Source organism: Onychomys torridus, chromosome 8 (assembly GCF_903995425.1).
Source record: "Onychomys torridus chromosome 8, mOncTor1.1, whole genome shotgun sequence".
NCBI classification, from domain to species: domain Eukaryota; kingdom Metazoa; phylum Chordata; class Mammalia; order Rodentia; family Cricetidae; genus Onychomys; species Onychomys torridus.
The window spans coordinates 25493110-25517843 of record NC_050450.1 but is presented as its reverse complement, the minus strand read 5'-3'; the positions used below and the strand labels follow the sequence as shown (position 1 = coordinate 25517843).

The following is a 24734-nucleotide window of genomic DNA, read 5'->3' as shown; positions in this document are numbered from 1 at the left end:
CCTGGGACTGAGGTCAAACACTATAGCCTCAGTCCACAGCTCAACATGGATGCTAGAAATGCAAAACAAATGTCCTTGTGGCAGGTAGAGGGATACAGTGTGAACCGCCTAGCTTTCTCTCTCTCTTAACAAATCAGAAATGCTGCGGGAACTTCCAAGGACACATTAATTTCCCAGGTACTATTGCAAAATCCAGGGCGAGGAGGCAAGTGTTAGGTTCTGTTCCTACTATGAACAGATTAGGCAGACACCAATTTACACCTCATTGTTAAGAGAAGCTTTATTCTGCAAGTGAGACCACATTTACATCTTTGGTAATTAAGCTAAAAGATTTTTTTTAAATGACATTTCCCCCACCACACACCCTGAAGTAAATATTGTATGTTAAGTGGGATCAAATGCTAAAATATATACATCAGAACCATGACCCAAACCTGAATCCTGGCTCCAGGTTTCAGCGTCATCCTTTGGCTTAGGCTGAAATCAGAGCTGTGCCTGGTGGTGTTTGGGTGTTTACAAAAGGCCACAATGACTAACTGAAGAAACTGAAGTGCAGGCAGAGATGTACTCTTGGACCAGGCTACCTCTTGTCCACTCTCTGAAACAGTGAGCCCTGATAGTGAGCTAGCAAGTGCTCCCAGGAATTCAGAGGGCACTATCCATCAGCCAGTGTGTCAGGCTGCAGCAGCCTCCAACCATACATCTCCCACATTGTTTGCTTCCTGGCAATTTTCATTTTTAGGAAAATTGAACATAGAGAGCAGTATATTAAGAGCTCTAAGAAACTAACATCCTTTATTCCACACATAGAAGAATCTAGTTGACCTAAGAGGCATTTTCCTCCTCCTAGCAATAGTTGGCATGGTTGCTATAAACAGTACAAACACAGTGGTGGATAGTAAATAATTGCTGAGTATCAGAAAAAAATGAAGTATGGGTCAGAAAGGAGACAGATTATTTCTAAGGAGATTTGCACCAAGATTGGGGCTGTGGGGTAGAGTTAAGTCATCGGAGGTCTCATCTGTTCTGTGCTAGGGGAAACTGTTGCATGCACACCTATGCTGAATGCTGTAGACGGCCCAGCCAGGCTGAATCTTGTATTTGTTCAATGCATTTCTTGTATGACAAGCACACAAAGTAAGGTATTCAAGTAGAAGCCTATCACCGATGCTTCCCCAGCTTTGTGGTTAGTCAAATCAACCAGGAGCCCACTATTAAAGAAAATGGTGATGAACCATCTAGTATTCATATATGTTGAACATAAATGCCAGAAAACTGTGGCTTGTCATAGGGCTGTAAGTGCTGACTTGGTTTATATTCTCAGCCCTAATAAGAGCACGAAAAGGCCAGGCCTCAGATATATTTCTTTTGTATTTGGGGGCATTTTTGGGGGGAAGGCTTGTAAACACATCACGAACTTTGCCTTCTAAAAGAGATCCAGCTTACCCCTTGGAAGCACCTTTATCTTTGTGTCCCTTGGGTTGCTCCGTAATCTCTCCTACAAGGCTGCTCTGATACCAAGTCCCATAGGGTTCTTCTTATTACCTGCTGATAACACTATCCCAAAGAAATTTCTTGACCTTCTGTGTCCTTGCCCTCAAGGTTACGTTTGAGTTCTGCCAAGGAGTGTTTCTGTAAGTTGCATTAGCTGGCTGCCCTATGCACGCTCTACTCATCATTGAATGAAGACTCTCAAAATGTAGCTGTGGGCATCTTAACCTCAAAGACCTTACTTTGTAATTCATCAAATACCTGGCAAATCGTTTTTATATACGAGCCAAGGTTCTAGGTGTGAGTGTCCAGCAAGGAACCATCTTGGGGTTTGCATTCTGATAAAAGCAGCCAGACATGGACTAAAATTAGTTACCTATACAATGATTTAGAAATATCAAGTGTGGGGGGGTGGTATACAGAGAAACTGTAATGTGGGAGTGAGGCATGATGCAGTTTTTAACTGACTGATTGGAGTAGCCTTACTGTGAAAATGGCATTGAGGGGAATATATTAGTAGCTTGCAAGAGTGATCTATAGTCAGGAAGATATAGTACTAGAAACTTGTACAGCTGCATAGAAGAGAGTAAAGGACAGATGAGGAGGTTATAGACCTGGTAACACATGAGCATGTCTTTGAAACATTCTAAAGACTTAGGGCATGAGGAATTCTTGGCTATCTGCAGCAGAGGAATGAGAGTATCTGATTGTCATCAGAAAAAGGCCCACTGCTGCTACATTGCATCTCATCTCTGGGGAAGTATATCAGTTATTACCCCTAGATAGCACACTAATATCATAACTTATTGGCTTGAAATAGGGCTGGTTCAAGCTTCTGATCCTCTCATGTTGCTCTTCTCCCTAGGTGGGTCTTTTGCTGGTTTTGCCTTTACTTATACAGTTCTGTCCTGCTGGTAGTTGAGGTGAGGGATGAGTTCCATGAAGAGGCTGACCCTCCTGCCATTTTGGTTTTCTTCTTCTAGGAGGCAAGGAAGGTTTTATCTTTTGTCTTTCATGGCAGTTGCTCCATTTCAACAGTGTAAGCCCTGGTGTTCTAGAGGTTGCTATGCCTTTCCTTCTCATTTGCCAAAGACTTTTTCCAGACCAGTTGCACAGCCAGTGTAGAAGAGAACCACACATGTGCACAGATAGGAAAGGAGAGGATACATTTGAGTAATAGCAACTCCACCACAGACAGCCAAACAAATGGAAGGCTTCAGAAAAGAAAGAGGGTGGGCTGCCCCAGACCGGTGACAATGAAAGTGTTCAAAGGTATGCAAATTCTGATTTTTTTTTTCTTCAGTCTGACCTTATTTTTAGTCTCTCAAATCTCGAGGAGGACAGGGCTATTGAACTTCCATTGATGGGTGGTCCTCTTACTATGCATGAGATGATGTCATAGTAAAGTAAACGAGGTCAGGGTTAGGTTTCTCTTATTACCGGTACTTATTCAATGCGCTTTCTGAACAATTGTAAACTTCGTAATTCACTTAGTGCTGTGACTGTACATGGCACCCTGTCAATATCACCATCAGCTAATATTTATTGAGCCTCTGCAGAGGACATGCGATTGTACTCACAGCAGCAGAGGTGAGCTGCGTTGTTAATTCTCTCAGCCAGCCCAGGACTACTACTGACTGGTTTATTACATCACTCTATTAATTGGTGGTTGTCATCTTCAGAACATTTGGCATTGGGATATAATTTTTGATTTTTTTGAAGCACAAAGAAAGCCTTAAGAGCTCTGCCTTTATAAGCATTCTAATGCATTTCATTAACCACATCACAAACAAGACAATAAGAGAGGTTGAGAGAGATAATGTTTAAGAAATTTGGACAGTGTCATATATTCAGATGGTGGCTGATTGGGGATTGAAATACGCTAACTTTTTATTGCACTATACTGCCTCTCAGTGGTATGTGCTGTGCCCACTGCTCTCATGCAGTAACGTGTGGCTAGCAAAATACCCCCAAAGGATTGAACCAGTGCCTCTACACTCAAAGAGGGTATCTGTGGCACTAGCCTTTGACATCTGCACAGCTTAATCACTAGAAAAGTGGTTTGTTTATTACTGTGTAAGCCCCATGTAAGAGGAGATTTGTCAGCCATTAAAATCACTACTTTGTGTGTTTTGTGTGTGTTAATGTCTCATCAGAAAGATGTCATTTCCTTCATAGTACAGAGAGATGTAGGAGCAGGCTCATAAAATAAATTATTGAATTAACATCTTTGTATTCATTTTCTTCTGGAAAAAGTGACTTGGTGATTATTGTTTTTGATGGTTCATTCTTTTAAAGAGATTTTTCCATTTTAACGTGTGTGTGTGTGTGTGTGTGTGTGTGTGTGTGTGTGTGTGTGTATTGCAAGAGTTAAATTCAGGGCTAAAGAAACAGAAGGAAGGGAAGTCTAAACGCAGAATTTATTTGTAGATCTCCAAACTAGCACCACGAAATGCCATGTACCCAGAGCTGCACCAGAGTATACACCCTCCAGAATGTCTGTCTGTTGTAATTCCATCGCATTACAGATTTTAGTGCATATCTTGCCTGCACAGCTTCCAGAGCTGTTCAGATATTCAACATCAGAAATTGCACTGTTTTATCCTGGATTTTACAAATAGCAACCAGATTATTGTAAAACAGAACTATCTGATAAGTCAGGTTGTGAATTGCTTTTGTGATTGTCATGGGTGAGTGTATTGAAGAAGCTGGCAAACAGCGCCGCGCACTAGTTACAGTCAAAAGCAAACCCATAGCAGTGAATGCGTTTTTCTGATGAATACGTTCAAGGCTGTGATCATTGTGCAACTTCTGGTCGGATGCTTTCAAATGTTCCATATTGAAAACCATCAGTAACAAGAACCAAACAGTCCACCAAAGCCTGTGTTCAACTCAATGGAGAGGAACATACATTCTTAGTTAGCGTTTCATTGAGGCCAGCTCTATTTGGTCCACCATGGGAAGCAGAGACTTGAGCTTTTCTCCTGATTGGTTTTTCCATTTTTGCTTTATGATTGGGAGGCCAACTACTTTGGTTTTCACTGAGGGGCTTGTTCAAATCACCATGCAAGATAGAAATGGAAAATAGGAAAGACAGAATTCTGATCCACAGACAAAAGGCAAGATGCCAGAACATGGTAAATAATTCACAATTTTATAAGCAAAATAATTGCTTTTAATTGGCTAAGTAAGCAATGACATAATTACAATATTCAATAAGCTAATTTAAAACTATTTATAACACAAACCTTTAATTACATTATGGACTCATTCCTATTTTGCCAACAGATTTAAAATGGACATGAATTACCTTGTCTTTATAAATAAAGACACATTAAGGACATTTTTGAAACTTCAAAGGTGATGTTCTGTTTTGTTTTGTTTTGTTTTGGAGAATGTTGGTTATTTTCATCTTGAAAAGCAGTCATTTATAGACAGTTGCAGTAGTGTGAGTCTCTAGTGACTGCAGACAGAAGCACCATGTGGGTGAAAAATCTCCCTGAGATCTTTTTGTCAGAGTAGAAAGGCTGGTCAGGGTGAGACATGTTCTGTCATGTTCTCTTCCTGTCATGGTCACCCTAAGGAAAAACAAACCTCCCTTAAGAGATATACAATTGGGTCAGAAATGACCCACAGAAGAGACCCGTTGTAATAAAAAAGAATCCTTTCTCTAAAGACTAGTTGTGGATGGGTCAGTGTGAGCTGACTCCCAACTAATGTATCCATGATGAGGTGGAGCCACTGTCTTCCAGAGGCCAATTTACTAATGCTTCCTCCACGAGAGTCTTAATCTGATGGGATGAGGTAATTATGACATTTTCTTAAATAGTGGTTGACTCAAAACATTTGCTCAAATATACACACTGGAGCCAATGAGATTGCTCAATCAGGAAGGGAATTGTTTCTGAGCCTGAAGATTTGAATTTGGTTTTTGGATCCCACTGGGTAGAAGAAGAAAAAAGCCTATTCCTGCAAGTTGTAAGTTGTTCTCTGACCTAAACACACACACACACACACACACACACACACACACACACACACACCCCACACGTGCGCACACATGTCCACGCACACACACGTCCACGCACACACACACAGAGAACATTATAATATATTGAAGTAAATATTAATAAATGGACTAGGCTGCCCTCAAGGTGAACAGCTAGAAGAAATGCTCTGTAGTCTTGCTCCTATTCCAACTGATTTCTAGCAAAATCTTAAAGGCCATGGGCTGTATGATTCGTTTCTTCCCTTAATTTCTGAAGGATGGAATTGCATACCATCTTTCAGAATGTTCAGTGTAAAAAACAAATAAACATGTGTTTCTATAAGCACATCCTAAGTACCTAGTAGTACTCAAAGGTATAGCAATATATAATATACAGAAAATAAACACAATGCTTGCAGCCTTCAGGAAACTTGAAATCAATGTGTGGGAAATAAGATATGAATCCAGTAAAAGTGACCTAGAATTATTAGAAGAAAAATAGCTCCCCAACACTATGGCATGTTCAATCGCAAGGTAAGATTAATTGCAAAATCATATGTAATAAAATGTTCCAGGCAATGGGTGCTTTGAAATTTGAGAAAAGAGCATTTACCATGAGCTAATATAATCTAAAAAGGATTTTTTGAGGCTGAGAGAATTTTATATTGAGCCAAAAGTAACATGTATTTCACAAAACAAATTCTGTGTGAAGGAAGAGTGTGTAGAATGGCAAAATTGGGAGGGAAGAGAATTTCCTGTTCGCTTGTTCATTCATCAAACCTTTGGGTACCTAGTACTCACTGTATGCCTCATATGGACACAGAAGCAAGTAACAGTGAAAGAAACCTTACTTCCTGAAGCATATGCAAATATTCCAAGACAGAATGGGACAGTAAATTCCCTGTCCCAGTGATTAGCATATGTGGGGAGCACAGAGTATTTCTTTTCTTGTATATATACAAATACATTAGAAACTAGGTTTGTACATGTATGTGTGTGTGTGTGTGTGCGCGCGCGTGCCCATGCGCACAAACGTGCATACACTTGCTTGTGCCTATCTCTTAAAGCATTTATTCAACTTGTTTAAAATTCAACAATGTTGCTCAGTACTGTGTACATGGGAAAACATATTGGTCAACTGAATTTTTTACATTGATCCGGGATGTTGTAATATTATGTAGACTTATCTAGCAGGAAGATAAATGAGAAGGTAATTATTGCTTATATTTAACAAGAAGAATTAAAGGTTACCAAACGCTGTGAGTGTTTGAGCGGTTACTCTTGACTTTCTGTGTAACCTTAAAAGGATGATTTTCAGCTATTAACCTTCCCCTTCCCATGCATGGAATTGGTGGCCTGAGGGGTACATTTTCAGCAGAGTATAAATACCTCATATGAGGAGCCAGGTCCATGAACAGGTCCCTGCAGTTTCTCTGAAGAGGCTCCACTCATTTCTGTTGGCTCATTCATATGTAATGTTTGTCCTTTATATTATTTTGTATAATCATGATGGTGTTCATGAATGATGGTTCATGATGAAGCCATTTCCTCACAAAACAGTGTCCTGGAATTTCAATGTGGCTGAAAACTTTAATCCCCATGAGCACAGATGATCAAACAGTCCACAAACATTTACCGAGTAAGCAAGCTGCTTCGTTTAAAGATTTATGGAAGGCACTAAAGATGCAGGGATGTCTCCAACATGAGTAGTGCTCTCCTTTAATTTAAAATAGAATTGGAAACATGGGTCCACAACCTGAAGAGTCAAATCATGATAAGCTAATTAGGGTATTAGGGTAAGGTCTGTGTAAATGGCACCGGTCTGTAAAAATCTAGAAAGGGAAGAGACAAGGGTTTGGTTTAGCCATGTGCTGTTCGTGTGACATCTGGTAAATTCATTTGCTAGCCCTCAGTCCCATTTCCGTAAAATGGTTCTAATGACAGTCGTTGAGTGGGTCATGGTGAGGGTTAAAAACCAGAGGTGATGAAAGCGCTTGTATGATTGCTAACTGTTCTTTATTGTGGAGGCTCTAGATCCGAACTGTGAGCTCGTTCTTCTGTATTTAGTGGATAACAAAGTCCTCACCATATTTTATAGACAGCAGAGCAAGGTTTAGAGAAGAAAGTATTTAACCAATGTTCCACAATTAAGAAGCAAATTCCAGGGTCAGGATTTGGACCTAGGGCAAAGTCCAAAGCCAAGCTCCTAATTATGATGTACGCCACCTTTCCTAGGGCCCTCGGATAGCTACTGTGATTAGAGCATTTTCACTGCTGGAAACCAGGAAGGTCAAGGGCATCTTTTTGGAGGACTTGTAACTTGTCCTGGTCTTAGATCAAGAGATTGCAGTTAAATATACTTCATACTTTGGTGAAGAAGATGGGGGTGGGACATGTTAAGGAGAGGTGGGAGTGTGTGTGAAGCTGTGGAGGAGGACTTGGGGATGCACTCACTGGGCTGGGGGTGGGGGGACAGCAAGATCTTATGTGGAAGCAATAGAGGAACATTTACAGGCATAGTCAGTGTCAAACCACAGAGGTGACTCAGTGCGCAGCAAAGAAATCTGCACTTTATTCTCTGGGGAATTGGGAACCTTTGATGATTTTTTAAGCTGGTACGTGAGATAATGAAATAAAACAGACTTTCAATTGGCCAATCAATAACTATTGGGAACAGATGTCATTCAAAGTGGCATTTGAAGAAGGTTATTCTGGCTTGTGAGGAATGAATTGGAGAAGAAAGAAAACCTCTTCAAATGGTTGTTTTCAATAAGCTGTGTCATGACAGGGGGAGAGGTGTCTCAACTAACAGGGCGCTAATAGGAAAGCATTGGTTTGCCACAGATTAGCTGTTTTATATGTTAGAGCTGATTCAAGGTCACACCTGGAATAATGTCACTCTCCTTCACTGGGATCTGAAGTGCCTTCTTGAAAAAAAGAGATGGTGTTACAATCTGATACAGGAGTAGGCAGGGCCCTGGCAATGTCCTCAGGATGGATACTGCATATCTGTACCCTACCTGTGTCTCAGCACTGACAGAGAAGGGCTGATGAAAGAATTGCCTGAACAGAGCAGAAATCGGGATGAGTGAGTCTGGGGCCTGGAAATGAAGCCACAAGATCTTTTTAAAACTGTGGGAGTGGTGTTTGGTGGTGTAAGGAATGGACTGATTGCAGACAAAGGAAAGAAATGAACCCAGACTGTCTCCAAGATCTTTACATGTTCACTGATGGGGATGTTTGGGGAGAAAGCTTGCTCTGAGGGCAGATTCGCTGGTCTGGTTGTAGAACTTGTTGGGTTTTAAGCACATTATTCAAGTGGAGAGACCCAGAAGGCAGTGTCAATAACTAGATCGTGTGAGGAAGGTCAGAGTGGAAAGAAGTGTTCCTGTGTCATCCATTTTGAGGCGATTAAATATTATGTTTCCCATTTAAATTTTTTTAAAGGAGTCAGGGTATTTCCTAACAATGTGGAAGTTGTCATGTCAGGGCATGTGTTGTGTGCTAAGAGCACACTCCAAATACCACACACACATTGTTTATTCCTAGTGACAGACCATGAGACACATACCATGAGGTGCAGAGACTCATATCCATTTTAAGACAAGGAAATAGCCACAGAGAAGAAAATGATTTGTTCAAGGTCACACAGCAAGGAGGTAGCTGAGGCTGGGATTTGATCCCAAGCAGGCAGCCTAGGTCCCAAAACTGGGAACGTAAACACCGAACCTATACAACAGTCTAAGCAGGTAAGTGTAAAGCTATCCTGTAGAGAAGTCAGCCATTGAAAGGCACACTCTGGTTAGAAATATTAACAGGACTTAAGCTACCTTAGGGAGTCCCCCTCATTCAAGAGACCTAGTAAAGAATTCATATCTAGCAAGCTATAAATGACATGTACCTACCTCCTCACTGCATAAGAGATCACGATGAACAACACTGCTGTTAACCATTTATAGCTTAAAAAATCATTTGTCTTGCCTCGACTTGATCCCTTACCTGTGTTTTGCAGGCCCTGTTCAATAAGGCCCAGTCTCCCGTCCCCGCTTCTGTGATGCTGAAATGGTGCATCCTTGTAGCTGAATCTGAAACTCTATTGTCAGAAAAGTCTTCTGTCCACTTCTTCCCTTGAATAAAGTTCATTTTAAGTGTAGACCCTGTATCAATAATGTCACTCTGTGGCTGCTGCTTCCAGTATGCTCTGCAAAATATCTGTGGTGAGTCTGGAATACACCCCTTTCAGCAAGCGGGGCCTTGGGGCTTCCCTTCCAGTGCACATCTGAGCACTCTGCGCTTTGGCCAGCTTCCTTCTGTTCAGCCCCTGTGTTTCCTCCATCCCCTGTACTGCCTTAATGATCAGGAGAGTTTCATCTGAGAACAGCCGAGATGGGGTTACTTCTTTATTTGGGTCCAAGTAAAACACATATCCTCCTATTGGCAAGGCATGAAAAGAATTACGCTCTGGCTTTAACAAGATTAAGCAAACCCATTTTGGATACAACATTGTGGCTAGGGCAGGCAGGAGGGTTTTATTCTTCTTGGACCAATTCTCGTTCTATATCTGGCTCACACAGGAATTCCAAACTACAAGGTGCTGAGGGTCCATGGACAGATCCTTAGACTATAACGTGGTAGGAATACAAAGACAGAGTATTTGGGGGGTATCTTATTATTGTTGTTTAGTTTTTCTGAATTAGTACGTGTTTTAAGTCGGGTGCGTGAAATTTACATTACTGATATCAAAGAAACATGATTTGAGGAGATGGTCCGTCAAAAGGTTGGACGGGCGTCTCCTCTTAGTGCTAGCTCACTGCTGCGTTCGCTCAGGTTACCATGGAAAAACAGGCAGTCATTTAACCAATAACAAACTTCTACCAAATACTTGACCTTGGAATCAGCAATTTACATCCTTATAAAAGAGGTCACTGAGGGAATTTAACTGTGTAATCCTGGCCCTCATGTGGCAGGGGGACTGTGGAAATGGAACAAAGCTTGTAAGGTAGCAATGGAAGCGATATGAATGGGCAAATCACTTCTTTGCCACTTTTTTTTTAAATGGAACCTCCTTTAAAATAGTCTAGGAAGGCAGGAAGATGCAGTGTAAGTCCGTGGTATAGTGATTCAAAAAAACTCTGCCCCAGGACTCCAGAAAGCCATCCGTCATCACATTTGGAGGGAAAATGGGGAGAATTTAGGTGTTCCTATTCCTAATGGCCTCTTTCCCAACACCTTTCCTTCAAACATCATGTCTTCCCTTTATTGTGCCTTTATTTCTAAAACTAAGGGAGAAAATCACCTTTTAAACTTGAGCCAAGAAACACTGTTTTTTGCAAGTGCTAATATTTTGGGGTGGGCTTTTTTTTTAAAGACAATTATCAAGACGAAGCATTTGTTTCTTCTTTTGTTTACCCGTGGCAGTTTGTCAGCAGTTATGGTAAGTAGACTTCCATCTGCCAGTAAAACTACATTGCAAATTGCCGTAGAAATTAGCAGCTTTCATTTTTGCCTACATAAATAAATATGCGAAATAAATTGCACACAAATGCACCCTTAAAAAAAAAAAATCACAGGTACACCGTACAGTTAAATGCCAATCAGACAAAACCAGAGACACACTGCGATTATCTCAGTTTTCAAACCTGGAAGATACACGGATGTGTTTCTAAATGAGAGAGGCCGCGGATCATGCTCGCTGAGATAAAAACAGAAGCTGCCAGACACCGCACTGTGGCTTTATTCTGAGAGTCCCCTGCCTGAAACCCCGCTCTATCTTTTCTCCGTGTGTATGCGTGTTCTCTCTCTCTCTCTCTCTCTCTCTCTCTCTCTCTCTCTCTCTCTCTCTCTCTCTCTCTCTCTCCTGTCTCTCCCTCTCTCCTCTCCCTCTCTCCCTCCCTCTTCCTCCATCTCTCCCTCTCCTCGCTGTCTTTCCTTGCTCATTGTTCTCTCTCCCCCTGCCTTTGATGCACAGAACGTTGTCACATTCCATCCACTCTCTTCCCTGCTCTTACACTCAAGCCTAGCGGTGCTTTCGCCAGGCAGCAAGCAGCAGCGTCTCCTGCGAGTTTTAGTCATGTGTGCAGCTCAGCTTGATCGAGCGTTCCTTTTCTGCCTTTTCACTCTTACAAAAGATTAAAAGGTGGCGTCACATTGCTCCCCTGTTCCTTCCAGCAGGAGGGACTTAAAAGGGACAACAAAAACTAATCACTCTCAATAAGTATTTTTTCTTGCTGGCAAAAAATAATAATAATACTGATAAAGAAAGGAAAGGAGAGGAAAAAAAGAAAAATAAATAGAAAGAAAAGAAAGGCAGAGACGGGAAAGGCGAGGGGGTGGACTTAGCTGTGTAATTTGAGCCCGTGGTGAGGATTGGAGCGAGCTAGCGATGCTGCACACTGCTAACAAGGGAAGGAAGCCTTCAGCTGAGGCAGGTAAGAGCGCCGATCGGAGGGTTTGACCGAGTGGCTTAGTTAAATTTCTGTTTTCACCCGTTTTGTAATTGAGAAAGGCATCTGCAGCAGAAGCCGATTTTTCAGTCGGCTTCCTTTTGTTTAACATAGAAAGTACCTGTATTAATTTTGATGAATTAGAGCATGCAGCAAATTCAATTGAAAATAGATTTGTATAGTAAATGCATTTATACGGAATGATTTTTTTCCTCCCTTTTATTTAAGGGGAGAGATTAGAAAGATGATTCTGATCAGAATAGCACTTTGCATTACGTTAAATTCTAAACAGCTAAGGGGGGGGGGTAATTCAATTGATACTGCTTTTGAACTCCAGGACTTAAGCCCTGGGAGACAGATGGCATTTGAAATTTTTCTTCTAACTGAACTTCTGATGCGTTATAATAATTTCTCACCGGAGGTATCAGCAAAGGGCAGAGTTTATTTAAGTCTGGCTGCTTGGGTGTGTTTGGCTTGGCTCTTGTGGGTGAGGCGCGTCTTGAATCTCCTGAACCTGCGGCAGGTTGACGGTTCCTAAATGGAGACGAAGTGTTGTCCCAAATGAAATATGAAGTTAAAACATCAGGTGAGGGCATGCTTTAGAAATGCATCCAGTAAATAATTAGGAGAACTGAGTTATGACAGTTTGGTGGGGAGTTAACTCTGGAGGTGCTGTTGGATAAAGCTTTCTGGATTTTAGCCCCTTAATGACAGAGGGGGCTAATTATGAGACTCAAGTCGGAACTTTGATTTAGGACCTCCAATCTAAGATACCTGTAGTCCTCCATCGGAGGTAGCTTTGAGACAGGCATGTCTTTTGTGTGCGATGAATGGGCACTCTGGATTATATTTGATGGCATTTCTCCTTTAAAAAGCTTTGGGATGAAGCTTTCAAACGCTCATATCTATTTTCACGTTGAACAAACAGAGACTATGCACTATACTTGAATCTCTCAGCATAGGGTTTTTGTGGTTGCAGATGTTGTTTTAAAGTTTGGGTTATTTGCTGTTAATCTTATGCTTTATAGATATTGTGTCCATTGCTTCTGTTGTTAAAAAAATTATGGCTAGCATGAATGAATTGATATTTTAAGAATGGAAAAATAAAAACATAAATAGGCCAACTTTTGTAATTAAATGTGACCAGAATCTGAATTCTATCCAGGATTTGGCCAAAAGCATTACCCCAGGCATGCTTAAGTTCATTTTAAAATTACCTTGATGGACATAGGGGAAATACCTTAAAAGTGCACTGTTCAGTTAAGAGATTGCTTCTCGGCAACAGAATATGGAAAGGTGGTGACTATGCCCCCAGGCTTGGCCCTGGAAAGAACGGCTCTCCTATGGCGTTGTGGAGTTCAGCAAGCCTGGCAAGAGGGGATTTCAGGCATTTGTGTCACGATAGGACGTTTTCTTGCTGAGTTTCTAAACTGGACTGGCTCTTTAAACACCTTGTTCTGGGGTGTCTTGTGTTGCCAAACCCACCTAATGGTACCTTGTGGGCACAGCTGGTGGATCCAGCCTTGAGAGGACATGAGGACCTGCTCAGTACTGGGTATTGGGGAACAAGTAGACTGTGGCTTTGGTCAGATGACAACAGCCAGCGTTTCCTGGGCAGGTCCTGGTACAGGTGCAGGCAAACTGAATTTTTTTTTTCTGTAGATTGAATTACTGAGAGAAACATAAACCATAAAAGGAGAAACTGCTGGGGATGTTGTGTAGACTTAGTGGGCAAATTTAAAGAATGGCCTCACATGTAGTTTTTTGATGTTTGGTTTCTTTTTCCCTTTTAACTTAAGAAACTCAACAGAATCTTACAGTAGCTTTCCTCGAATCCCACCTTCCCTGCACTCTTTTCTTGCATGAACTCTTTCCTAACTCTTGGTACACCTGAATGTTGATTTTTTTCCTCTGACTTTGAGGATGATGTCTTAAATAAGTGGTAAGGGTTGAGAAGACATCCCTGGGCACTGCGTTATCTTCATCACATGTCCTTTCCACTTTTGTGTATGAAAATGACTTCTTCGAGGTGAGGTGAAGCAGTAGTAAATTTTAAATTGTCCCTTGTGCACTTACCCCAACTGAGCCTCTGTCTCTCCTAGAGAAGAAAATAGAACTCAAGTGTGTACAAAGAGGTGCACTGTAGCCGGATGGGAGTTCAGCTGGTACTCTTTAGGTAGATGGCAATCAGTGTGATCCCTACTCAAACTATCTGATTCATATAAATAGCATTTTTCTGACTTTTCCAGTAGATGTTGCTGGAGAGCAAAGAAAAGATTATTCCCCCACCCCCCACCCCCTGCAGGAAAGAGAAGAAAAACAGTAGACTTAGAAAAGGCAAAGAAACAGAGTCTTCTCTCCAAACTCATTTGCTAATTAATGAATTATATTGAATCATTACCTTTTATGATGTTCTATAGAAAGCTATCCAAACTTGATTTAGATTTGTAAACAATGATATCGTCCTCCCCGGGCCCTATATATACTGTCTGTTTGCTGTTTTCCATTTAAAAAAAAATCAAGTTAACTGCACATTGCTATTCAGAACATTCCATCCCTGAATGCTAAAACCCTTTAACATGCAAATATGATGTCAGAGGAAGAGCTGAAATAGAATACCCCGAGAAGAGTAATGATCAAACGCATTATAAAAATATGCACCAGTTGCCAACATGTAATGAAATATTAAGAAATTAAAAGCATGCAACCTCTAAAGTAATAGAATTTCATTGCTCTGAGACTGTTTCCCCACTGAATATTAAGTTCTTAATAGATGTACCAGTGAAAAAACAATCGAAAACCTACATGGTTTGTCACTGAAGTTCTTTCATTATACGATGTTGAAAAATTAGCCCAATAGGATTTTCCTCAGAATGGGAAATGTAATTAACATTGGATATTAAGTGCCAGACTGACAAAGCAAAAGCCACAAGGCTTGATGGGGAAAATAGAAATGTAAAAGCAAACAGAAGCGCTGGAAGCTGAAGGGACCCACACTGGAGCTACTCTGCTGGTAATCATTCTGATAAAATGACAGACATCCCAGAGGAGCCTAGGATTCTAGTACCCAGGCACGAACTGATGCAATTCCAAGCAACCAATGACCTCTGTCTATGGGAATATTTATTTTTAGATATGATCAATTAGCCAATTTCAATGGAGAAGAGAAGTGTATTTTTTTTCTCACATAAAGGGAGTGTTGGACATCGCAAAACCATTTCCACACGGGCCCAGCTTCTGACCTATGTGAGATAGCTTTTGATTTTTGTTACCTTGGGCAGACTTGGCTCTCTACTGGTGGGTTTTCCTGTTGCATTGAAATACTTCTTTGTCAGTTTTCATTCCTGAGGTGTGAAGTGCTCCACGGGATGTTTTGATATAATACCCCCCCCCATTCATTTTTTTTTCCCCCTGGGAAGAAAGAGCTTATATGTAGAAGGCATGAGTGTCAGCTACATCTATTTTGTGATTAGCACTAGGAGTCCACTGGGGTAAGGACATTCCAGCCTTCTTTTTCTCTGTTTTAAGTGCATATTTTGTTTGACATGTAATAGTTGGTTTGTTTTGTTTATTTAAAAGGTAAAGCCTTACATTTGGGTGATTGTATTTTCTGGTTTTGTTTTTATTGGTTGTTTGCACCTCTTTCTCTTTTTCCTCACAGTATCTATAAAGTACTACCTGTATCCAAAGCACCATGAATAAAATGTACCCAATGTTAACTAACAAGGAGAAATGCCTGCCCCTCACTGACATCTTTATAGAAATGGAAGCTACGGTGTGTGTACCAGCAGAGCCCTAGTGGATGGATCAAATATGCCCTCCCTGTCTTCCTCAGCAGAGCAGGCTAGGAGAGGCTAGTGTAGGTTGAGGGAATATTTTGAAGTAGGAGGGAAGATGAAAACATAAAATAATCTGGGACAGCACTATCAGATGGATCATGTGGGAAACAGGGACCCAGAGCAAAGGTGGATACTAGTGCAGTGGTAGGCTTTGAATGACCAGCCAAATTTTGGGTATCCATGGCAAAGATAAATGGCAGTTTGTAGAGTAGTTACAAGTTGGTATGGGAGTGAGGATGAAGTAGAATTGTAAATCTGCACAGCAGAGTTTCCCCCAAGATTCTCTGAAACACCTGTCTAGATGACCTTTCTTCTCCAATTATATTGCAGCATTATGAAGCTGTTAATGTGACTGTGGTATTAACTTACCTTTAAGGGATGTTGTTGAAAAAGAGGGGGAAATACCTGGTCTCAAGGCTGGAGGCCAGTGGGTATTGCATTAGCCCCATCACAGGTAGCAAAGTCAAGACATATTGAGAGGAGAAAAATAGATGCCATTGCAATTATTGCAATTTCTTGTGTATACTGTAGATGCCATGGCCTCATTAAGGACAGACTTGGCTAAATGCATTTATTTCATATCTTCATAAGGAAAACCTTCACCATTTGTCGAAGATGAAGCACATAGTTTAGAAGATGTGGTGTTCTGTCTAGGCTATTGCTATTTGGACACAATCCACGTTGGGTTTATCTCCAGTTTCCTGACATTGATTATGATGGATTTGTGTGATCTTTGAGAGTTTTCATCTCTCTGAAAAGGTATATACTTTATTTATTGGAGTTAATTGCCTCCCTAAATTGCCTGTGTTGTCAATTACTTTCTATAAACTATGACTGCCTCACCTTGAACTCTTAGATGCCTAGTGCATTTGACTGACAACCACAGTGGTAGACATTACTTAGACTATATAATATAAATTTATGTGCAAATGTATAAGGTGTTTTCTTGTGTTCTTCAGACTTTGCAATGAGAGGGTACAAAAATAATCATTGGCACAATTAAACAGAAGGAGTGCCACACTTTTTCTCAGAAGCAGTGATTTTACCAGCCTGCCTAAGTAGACAGGGTCGTCACTATAGCCTCAGAACCAAACTGTAGATGAATGACTTTTGTGTCCTCTAGCCACTTTAATTTAATTTGTTCCATTTACTTTTCCAAGCTTTTCATCTTCCTACCATTTTAATATCATCAGAGATGGGGGGCTGCCCATGACATTCACACTTGACATTATCAAACACAAAAGGCATCACTCATACACTTGAATGCATTACAATACAAGGGGAAAAATAGCTCCCAAAGCCTTAGGAATTATTGTCTCATACCTTTAGTGTAGGTGGGGGTTTTTTTTCTACCTGTTCTTTCCTGGATGTTGTGTCTGACTGTTTTGTTTCTGTGTGTTTGTAGAGGATTTTAAATTATCTAGAAAAAAATATCAGCAATCAAAAAAAATCCATTCCACAACACAAGCAGCCTTGTATTCACTAGACATAAGTATCTTACTACAATCCTATTATTATTGTCTCTTTGTTAAGGACTCATCACATTTTGATGCTGTACCAAAGCTGATCTTTGTATTTAAGGTGAGGTGCGTTTTCCCTGTCGATTTGGTCTGACAGTTTTGGCTGACGCTTGTTCTGTTCACAAATCTGTGATCATTGCATTTTTCTGTTACTGCTGGGTGAGTCAAAGATCTGTTGATATCTACTGTAGACCCACTTTGTGTGTGTGTGTGTGTGTGTGTGTGTGTGTGTGTGCATGTGGTGATGGCATAGAGGGCCGGCTGTAAGTTGAGGAAATATTCAAGTGTGAATTTATCTCTAGTTCCCTTTGCTTAATATTTTGAACCTTCTATTCAAAGAAAACTCCCCCTCTCCCACATACCCACATGGCCATGTAAGACAGCTCTAGTGATCTGAACAAATAGCATTATCAGATTGTGGTGAATTGCTCCGGCAGTGTTACATCATGCATCGGGATCCCGTGTGCTGTAGAGCTCTGTAAAACCGCCAGCTACATGGTACCCTGCAGGTTTAATATACTTCTGCAGCCTTGTGCTTGGGAAGGATTTCTGTAATTGGAGACAATCTAGTAAGGAGAACTTTTTAAGCCATCAGAGGCCAAAATACAAGTTTTTGAGAAATGTGACTTTACCAGCTTGAAACTGAATGGATTACAAATTTCTCTTAACTGGACAGAATCCTAATTGCCTGTACAGTACAGTCCTGATTATCCAGGGTTTGGTTTTCCAGTACAGGGATTATTCAGATTTCTTCTCTGACTCTGTCTTCTCCCTAACTACCTGACATGAAACACTTGTCTAATCATTAGCACTTCTGCTAATGATACGGAAGGGAAAAGTCCAAGCATTCAAAGATGGAAGGTTGTAAAAAGTCTAATTTAAAAAAAAAATCCACTGAAATTGTCTGTTAAATTTCAATGTTGGAGGGAACAAGATCACTTTCTAGCTGCAAATGATAGCTTACTTTATCTTTTCATATGTCACTATCTTCTCTGCCTTTAAAAGGAGCAAATCACTAAGATAAAAATAAAACATCAACCCATCTTAATAGGGTCAAATTTCTGGGCATGTTGTTTTGACTTATATAATTTCCCCTCCCCTCCCATAAGGCTAGCTACCCATTTTAATGAACTGGTTGGGAATTGGGGTGTACAGGTCTTTTAAAAGGCCACATGGATCAAGCAAGGGCACCTTCTGAATTAGATCAGAATTCTGATTAGCATGGTTTGCTAATGTTAAATCCAAAAGTAGGTTACTGGTGCCTCCAGCCCCTTCCTCCTACAGTACTCCTCCATTTCTATCACTGGCTAGGTGCTAGTCATTACGCCATATTCTTTTTCTTTTTACAAGTTAAGTTACTGGAAAGTCTTCCCACTCTTGGTGAACTCTGGGCTTCTTGGGCATGAGTTAGGCTGAAAGAGTGAGAAGAATGGGAAGTAGCTTGAGACCTCCTAAAAAGGGCTTAATTGTAAGCCAGGTGTCGCAGGGTAAGAGCACTGCCAAATAACTAACAGAAGTCACCAGCCACCTTACCACACAGCTGCAGAATGGAGCCAGGGTTCTTTCTACTAGATATCAGATGAAATCAGAAATCAGTTTTCCTCTGTTCTCTTCTCTTGTAGCATGGACTCTGTCCAAATCTTGCAGTCACACCCCTGCTTTATGGTACTGTCTCATCCAACAGTGCCAAGTTTTCTTCTGTCGTCCCTCTGATGAAATTCAAACTTTAGCAATTGATAGTACTTTGAGGTACCTAATCAAAATTCCCAAGCTCTGTTTAGTTATAAATGTACAGTGCTGTGTAAGTGATAAAACACACACATGTAATTGACATGACAGGCTAAAGGGCTCAAAATCATATTGTCTCCTTGGTGCTTAAAAAACATTCTTTTGTTACCAGATTAAAATTGAGTAAGTTAGAAAGAAATTTGCTTTAAGTTTTTAAATGTTCCTGTCCTGGCCAGATGTACTATAATAGCCAAATAGTCTTCAATGTATCTATTAAATGGCAATTTAAACAGTAATATAATATCTAAAGCTGAAAGTAGGAAATAATTATTAGAAAACCCATTCATGGGCTGGGAAGGTGGATCAGAACAAAAGCAATTGCTGTGAAAACTTGTGGACCTGAGTTCAAATCTCAAGAACCCATTTAAGGCTGGGTGTGGTGGTGTGTGCATATACATTGGATGTATTTACTATGTGTGGTCAGGGGTTGTACTTTTACTATTATGTCAGGGGATTAAAAAATGAGGAACCTATAGAAATTAGTAATAAATCACATTCTTCCTACAGTAAATTGAGAGATTGAGACAAGAGAATCACTGCAGCTCCCAAGCCAGTTAGCCTGGTGTGTACAGCAGCTAAGAACAAAGAGACTGTGTCCAAACATGACTGAAGTCAAGAAGCAGCACTCTAGATTGTCTTCTGGCCTCTAGAAGCATATTGTGAACACAAAGGCCCTCAGTTATCCACATGATCAGGTACATGGACATATGTGCATGCACACATCAGACACACACAAAAAGAAGGAAAAGCTAATGGCCAATCAGATCTTAGCGTTTTACATGCAGTAGTCATCAGCACCTATATTTTTGTATTTCCATATGTGTGTATACATATACAGAGTACATGTATATATGTCTACATCTGTATATAAATTCAGAGAGACACACAGAGGGAGGGAAAGAAGGCAGAAGAAAGAACAAATTCTTGGTAAGGTGTAAGTATAGTCCTGGAAAATATTGTAGCATTTTTCCTAACTGATATTATTAATATCTCATAATTTGTTCCAGGGATTCCAAGATAAATAAGGCAGAAGTCTTTGAAGGGGGTTACTGGGAGTTGAACCCAGGAGCTTATGAATTCTAAATATTAACACAGAACTAGCTCTAGCCCCTGTCCTGGCATCCCTCTTAAGGAGTTCATAATCCAGTCTGAAATTAGAAGATATTTTATATTCAACTTTCAGGCATGTATTCATGTATTATAAACATGGATAAAAAGCAATGCCAACCCCCTGAGCCACATGAGGTACCTTACACCCTATGTGCTTCTTGTGTTATCAAGAGAGATTTTTTAAAAATTACAATACCTATGATTTGGGGAGATCTCCCTATAAAATTATCTACTCTCAACTAAAAATAAATCTGACTTTGAGAAAAACTCAGGCAAGGGAGTCTGGATTTTCTATTACATTCTTGGTGGATGCAGGTCACAATCCAAAGATCTGATCAGTGTGTCTGATAGTCACTGTTCTGAAGCTCCTGTATATCATTCAACCAAGTGAAGAACACAAGGGTTGTGTTCCGAGCATGCCTGGTATTAAAAGGGCACTAGTGCAAAATGTGCATGCAGAGGATAGGTTCAAAAGCTAAAGATGGATATATTATTCCAAGATGAAGAGGGTTTGTGTAATTGGGGTTTTTTCATTTGCAATCTGTGTGATGTTTGTGAGGGATATGTTGTATATTTTCAGTCACATATCATATATGATTTATATACACACTTATGTAGTCTCTAGAGGTCAGTAGAATATAAGAAATGGACAAACATTCATGTTGAGATGAAACCCACAGATGCTGCAGACCATTTTTCAAATGGCAGAATGATGATAGTCGACTAATGACATTAGAAACTGAAGTCATTAATCGGTGTTAACAAAAAAGTCATGTCATTCTTGTTCATGAAATGAATCTAATCTATTTGTTTTAAGCAAATTTCAGATAAATGAACATTTTACATGACAAGAACCTTGATAGAAACCCAAGCTCTAATTACTTTATTATGCTTTATTATAACAGGCTGTGATTCACTCATCTTGAGGTTTGGGTTGTTTTTTTTTTTTTTTTCTTTTTTTTTTAGTATTACTTGAATAGAAGGGTAAATTGTTTTTAAACATTGATGGTTACACTCCAAATACTGTTTCTATTTGAGCTGCCATGTCAGGCCCCTTGATTTTAGAAATAACTGGTTGAATGATTTATATGTGGCAGTTGTATCCATTCTTATGAACTAAAAGTTGAAAGGGGTATTAGAAAATTGTGATTTATTTTCTGTATGAGGCTAAAGTTATTAACAGTTCGGTGTACTGCTGCATTGCTGACCACGCCTATCAAGTTTCACTGTGGAGAATTTATGCTCCAAAGGTACGGAATGTGACAGGATGTAGCCATGAACTCTCTGAGAGTAGAGTTATCACTACCTTTAACACATCATCCATATCCAAGAAGATGGTGCCACATGGATTCAGATTTCTTCTGATTTTGAGAATGAATGATTTTCTTGTAAGTTGAGGTGATATGCCTTGGCTTAGAACTTGATATGTCTTACAAATGTTAGTAGCACTCTGACCTGAAACCAATCCATCAATGAGATGTTCTGGTGTTTGTTCATTTATGCTATGGCAGATTGCATTCATATACCACCTCCTGTGCCTGTGTGCTTCTGTATCTATCCCCCAAGACATTTGCATTCTCTGTTCCAGCTTTAGGAGATCTTCAAGGTGTGCTAGGTGTCACACAGGACCAGTTTCCGTTGCTTGTGCTTTTGGTCTTCTCAATAGTCCAGTCTAGATGGCTCCTCTTAGGTCTGAGCTGAAATGGCACTACATCCTAGAATTCTGTCCTGACGAGGTCTTACCTACAGACTCCTATTCTAAACACCCTAACATCACATAACCCTGAGGTTGTATAGGTAGAGGTACTTGGCTAACTGTTCATCACCCACTTAAATAATCTCTGAAGCTCAGTGAAAATAGAAATGACAGTGACTAGCTGGGCATTGCAGTGGTACTGCCCTCCCCCCAGCTTCATGATGGTAGCATAATGTTCATTTCATTGATGATCTTTAACCAAATAACTAATTGCATTGCTTCTGTAAACTCAAGAGTAAGAGCTCGTATTAAGACACTGGGAAGGACTATCCCTGTCTTTGTCCTTTATACTAATTTCAGGATAAGTTCATTGTATCAGTGATCTCACCTTGTATTTGCCTCTTCATGTCTACCATGAAATAGATTCAGATACTTGAATTCCAGAATACACCTGTGCTTTAGATGGGTGGATACACCCCCTCCTTATAATTATCATCATCATCATCGTCATCATTTTTCATCCTCATCCTTCAACGATGTTGCTTGATGTAGTCATTTGAGGGGGAATCAGAGTCCAAAGGTGGTGGTCATATCTCTCTAGCATAGTGTTCTTAGTTAGGAGAGCAAATCCTAGAAACCAGAACAACTGAGCTCAGAATGCCGTGGATTTGGGCTTCTGCAACCACATTTAGACGCATAGCTATTCAATGTCCAGAAAATTGCTAGACCTCCAGGGCTCCAGAATGATGACGCAGAAGAAATGTATATTGGTTTAACTGTAGTTGGGTCTTGGGGGACCGTGTCACTTCCTGTACCTCTCCCTACACACAGATGTTACCTGTATACTTTCCTTTTCAAACTTACCTCTCAAAAGTCTCATTAAGTTCTTTGGTTTTGTTTTTCACGGTCTATAACATGCAGCCATCCCTAGTCTCTTGTAATTTAAAGACTGTAGTAGATGTAGATGTCAGGTTTTGTATGAGCACCATGCCACCTGGGTTTTCATCCTTCGCCTGTGATTTCCTGGAGGCCACATTCTTGCCCTGTAAATGGCACATGGAGGCAACTCAGCACTTGTATGCGTCTGTTTTCAGAGTACCCAACCCACATCTGGTGTCTCGGATCTTTAAAAGTGACCATTTTACTTAAACCCTTCAAGCAGAAAACAATGATACTCGGCAATATAGTTAAGAATGAACTCAGGATTAAGACACAGACAGTTTTGCTCTTTTGTGATTTTTTACTCGGCTGCATTTTTGCAGGGCCAAGGTGTTTGTTGAGAGGCAGTGTCTTCATTTCATCATTGTTATTTTAATTACTTCAACCTTCTGTGTCATGTAGCTCATATTCCTGTTTTTTGTTATTGTCTAACAGAATATTTTGTTAGGGGTATAAAACGTGATTGCCCCCACCTTTTATATGATTAAAGTAGCACTGGATATATGTTATTTGGGGAGAGAAACTTAAGCATGCCCAATGAAGTATGCATGAACACTGGATGTATTTATTATGTGTGGTCAGAGATTGTATATTTAGTATTATATTGGGAGGATGGTCAAAGAAGAGAAATCTGTAGAGATTAATAATAAATCACAATTGCACTCTTCGTCTACTAGAATGTTTTTCTAAAAATTCATTGCTTTCTGTGTCCCAACCAATATAATATAAAGTTGATTCAATGACACAATAATGAAGTTATATAAATAAACTCAAAAGTTTTGAATCTGGGAAAAAGCCTGATAGCATGGGGGGGGGGGCAGATAATAATGATGAGAGAGAGATCAGAGAAGGGAGGAGAAGGAGTAATAAGAATGCAGGATGCATGTATGAAATTGTCAAATAGCTAATCAAAACAGTGAAAAGCATGAAAGGCCGATTGGTTTACTCTTTCCTGACTTTACACATGCTAAGTCATTTGAGTTTACCACTGTAATTCCTCTTTTGACTTTTTACCCACATCTCTTCCCTCCATCCTTGCTTCCACACAGGGTCTAAGAGAGCTCCCTTCTCCCATTCTTCACCTGTGTCCTAACGAACCCTCTGTCTCACATTGCCAGCAATGTCTCAACACCAAGAACACTTCATTATAGTTCTTCTTTAATAAGAGCGTGTTTTTAAAGAAAAAAAATCATTTAAAAGAGGACTATAACCACATGAACAAATATGCACCATTTTTTAGAACTATAAACTACCTTATAATACATCACAGTATTCTTCATTTCCCAACATTTGTGCATGAGTAATAATCGATACTCATGGAGCAAAGAAAACATTCTTTCAATTTATTTAAATGATTTTACTTCACAAAAATATGCACAGCTTTACAAAATAGACCTTTGACTTTTAACAGAGGAGTACTTGGCGATTTTTGAAAGCACTTGTGGATTTGTTAATGTTAAACTGGTAATTGTTGATCTCTTGGGGGGGCACAGCAACTTCAGTGTGGGCTTATTACACTGTAAAATATGGATTGCCTTTACCCTAATGGCCTCTGAATCCTATTACCATCCCATTAGAGAGTGTGGGATTTTAGTAATTCTGTTGTTGTTTCCACTGGGCAGCAACTATAATAGGGAAGGGCAGGGTTAATGCAATTCATCTCTTTGAATACTTGTAACTCAGGTCCCTTATCACTCACTGTGGTTTCATTAGGGGTTTGTCCCCTTCTTTCCTTTTCTCTCCTTCAGGCCCCACAACATTTCCCTTGGTCTATCGTAAACCAGGAGACTGTGCAAGGACATTTTGGTGCTTCCAACATTTAAAGAGAATCTTGACAATTAGCTTTTCCAAAACTGAAAATAAATAAACAAGGTGGCACATTGGCTTGATGTGAGCCAACTGAAGCTGAGAAGCATTTCG

At 40.1% G+C, this 24734-nt stretch overlaps 1 protein-coding gene across 13 annotated transcripts in view; it reads left to right on the top strand.

The window, feature by feature from the left end:
- Tenm2 (teneurin transmembrane protein 2) overlaps positions 1 to 24734 on the top strand; it is a 1224381-nt gene that overhangs the window by 540249 nt on the left and 659398 nt on the right. Inside the window, exon 1 of one of the 13 annotated variants that reach the window (XM_036196009.1) lies at positions 11437 to 11907. The exons of 10 other annotated variants lie outside the window; for them this stretch is intronic. In XM_036196009.1, the coding sequence (XP_036051902.1) occupies positions 11862 to 11907 (46 nt within the window). In that variant the 5' untranslated portion in view covers positions 11437 to 11861. Of the gene's footprint in view, positions 1 to 11436; positions 11908 to 12429; positions 12509 to 24734 lie in introns of those variants that run through there. 2 more of the 13 variants (XM_036196010.1, XM_036196011.1) reach the window with 2 other exon arrangements.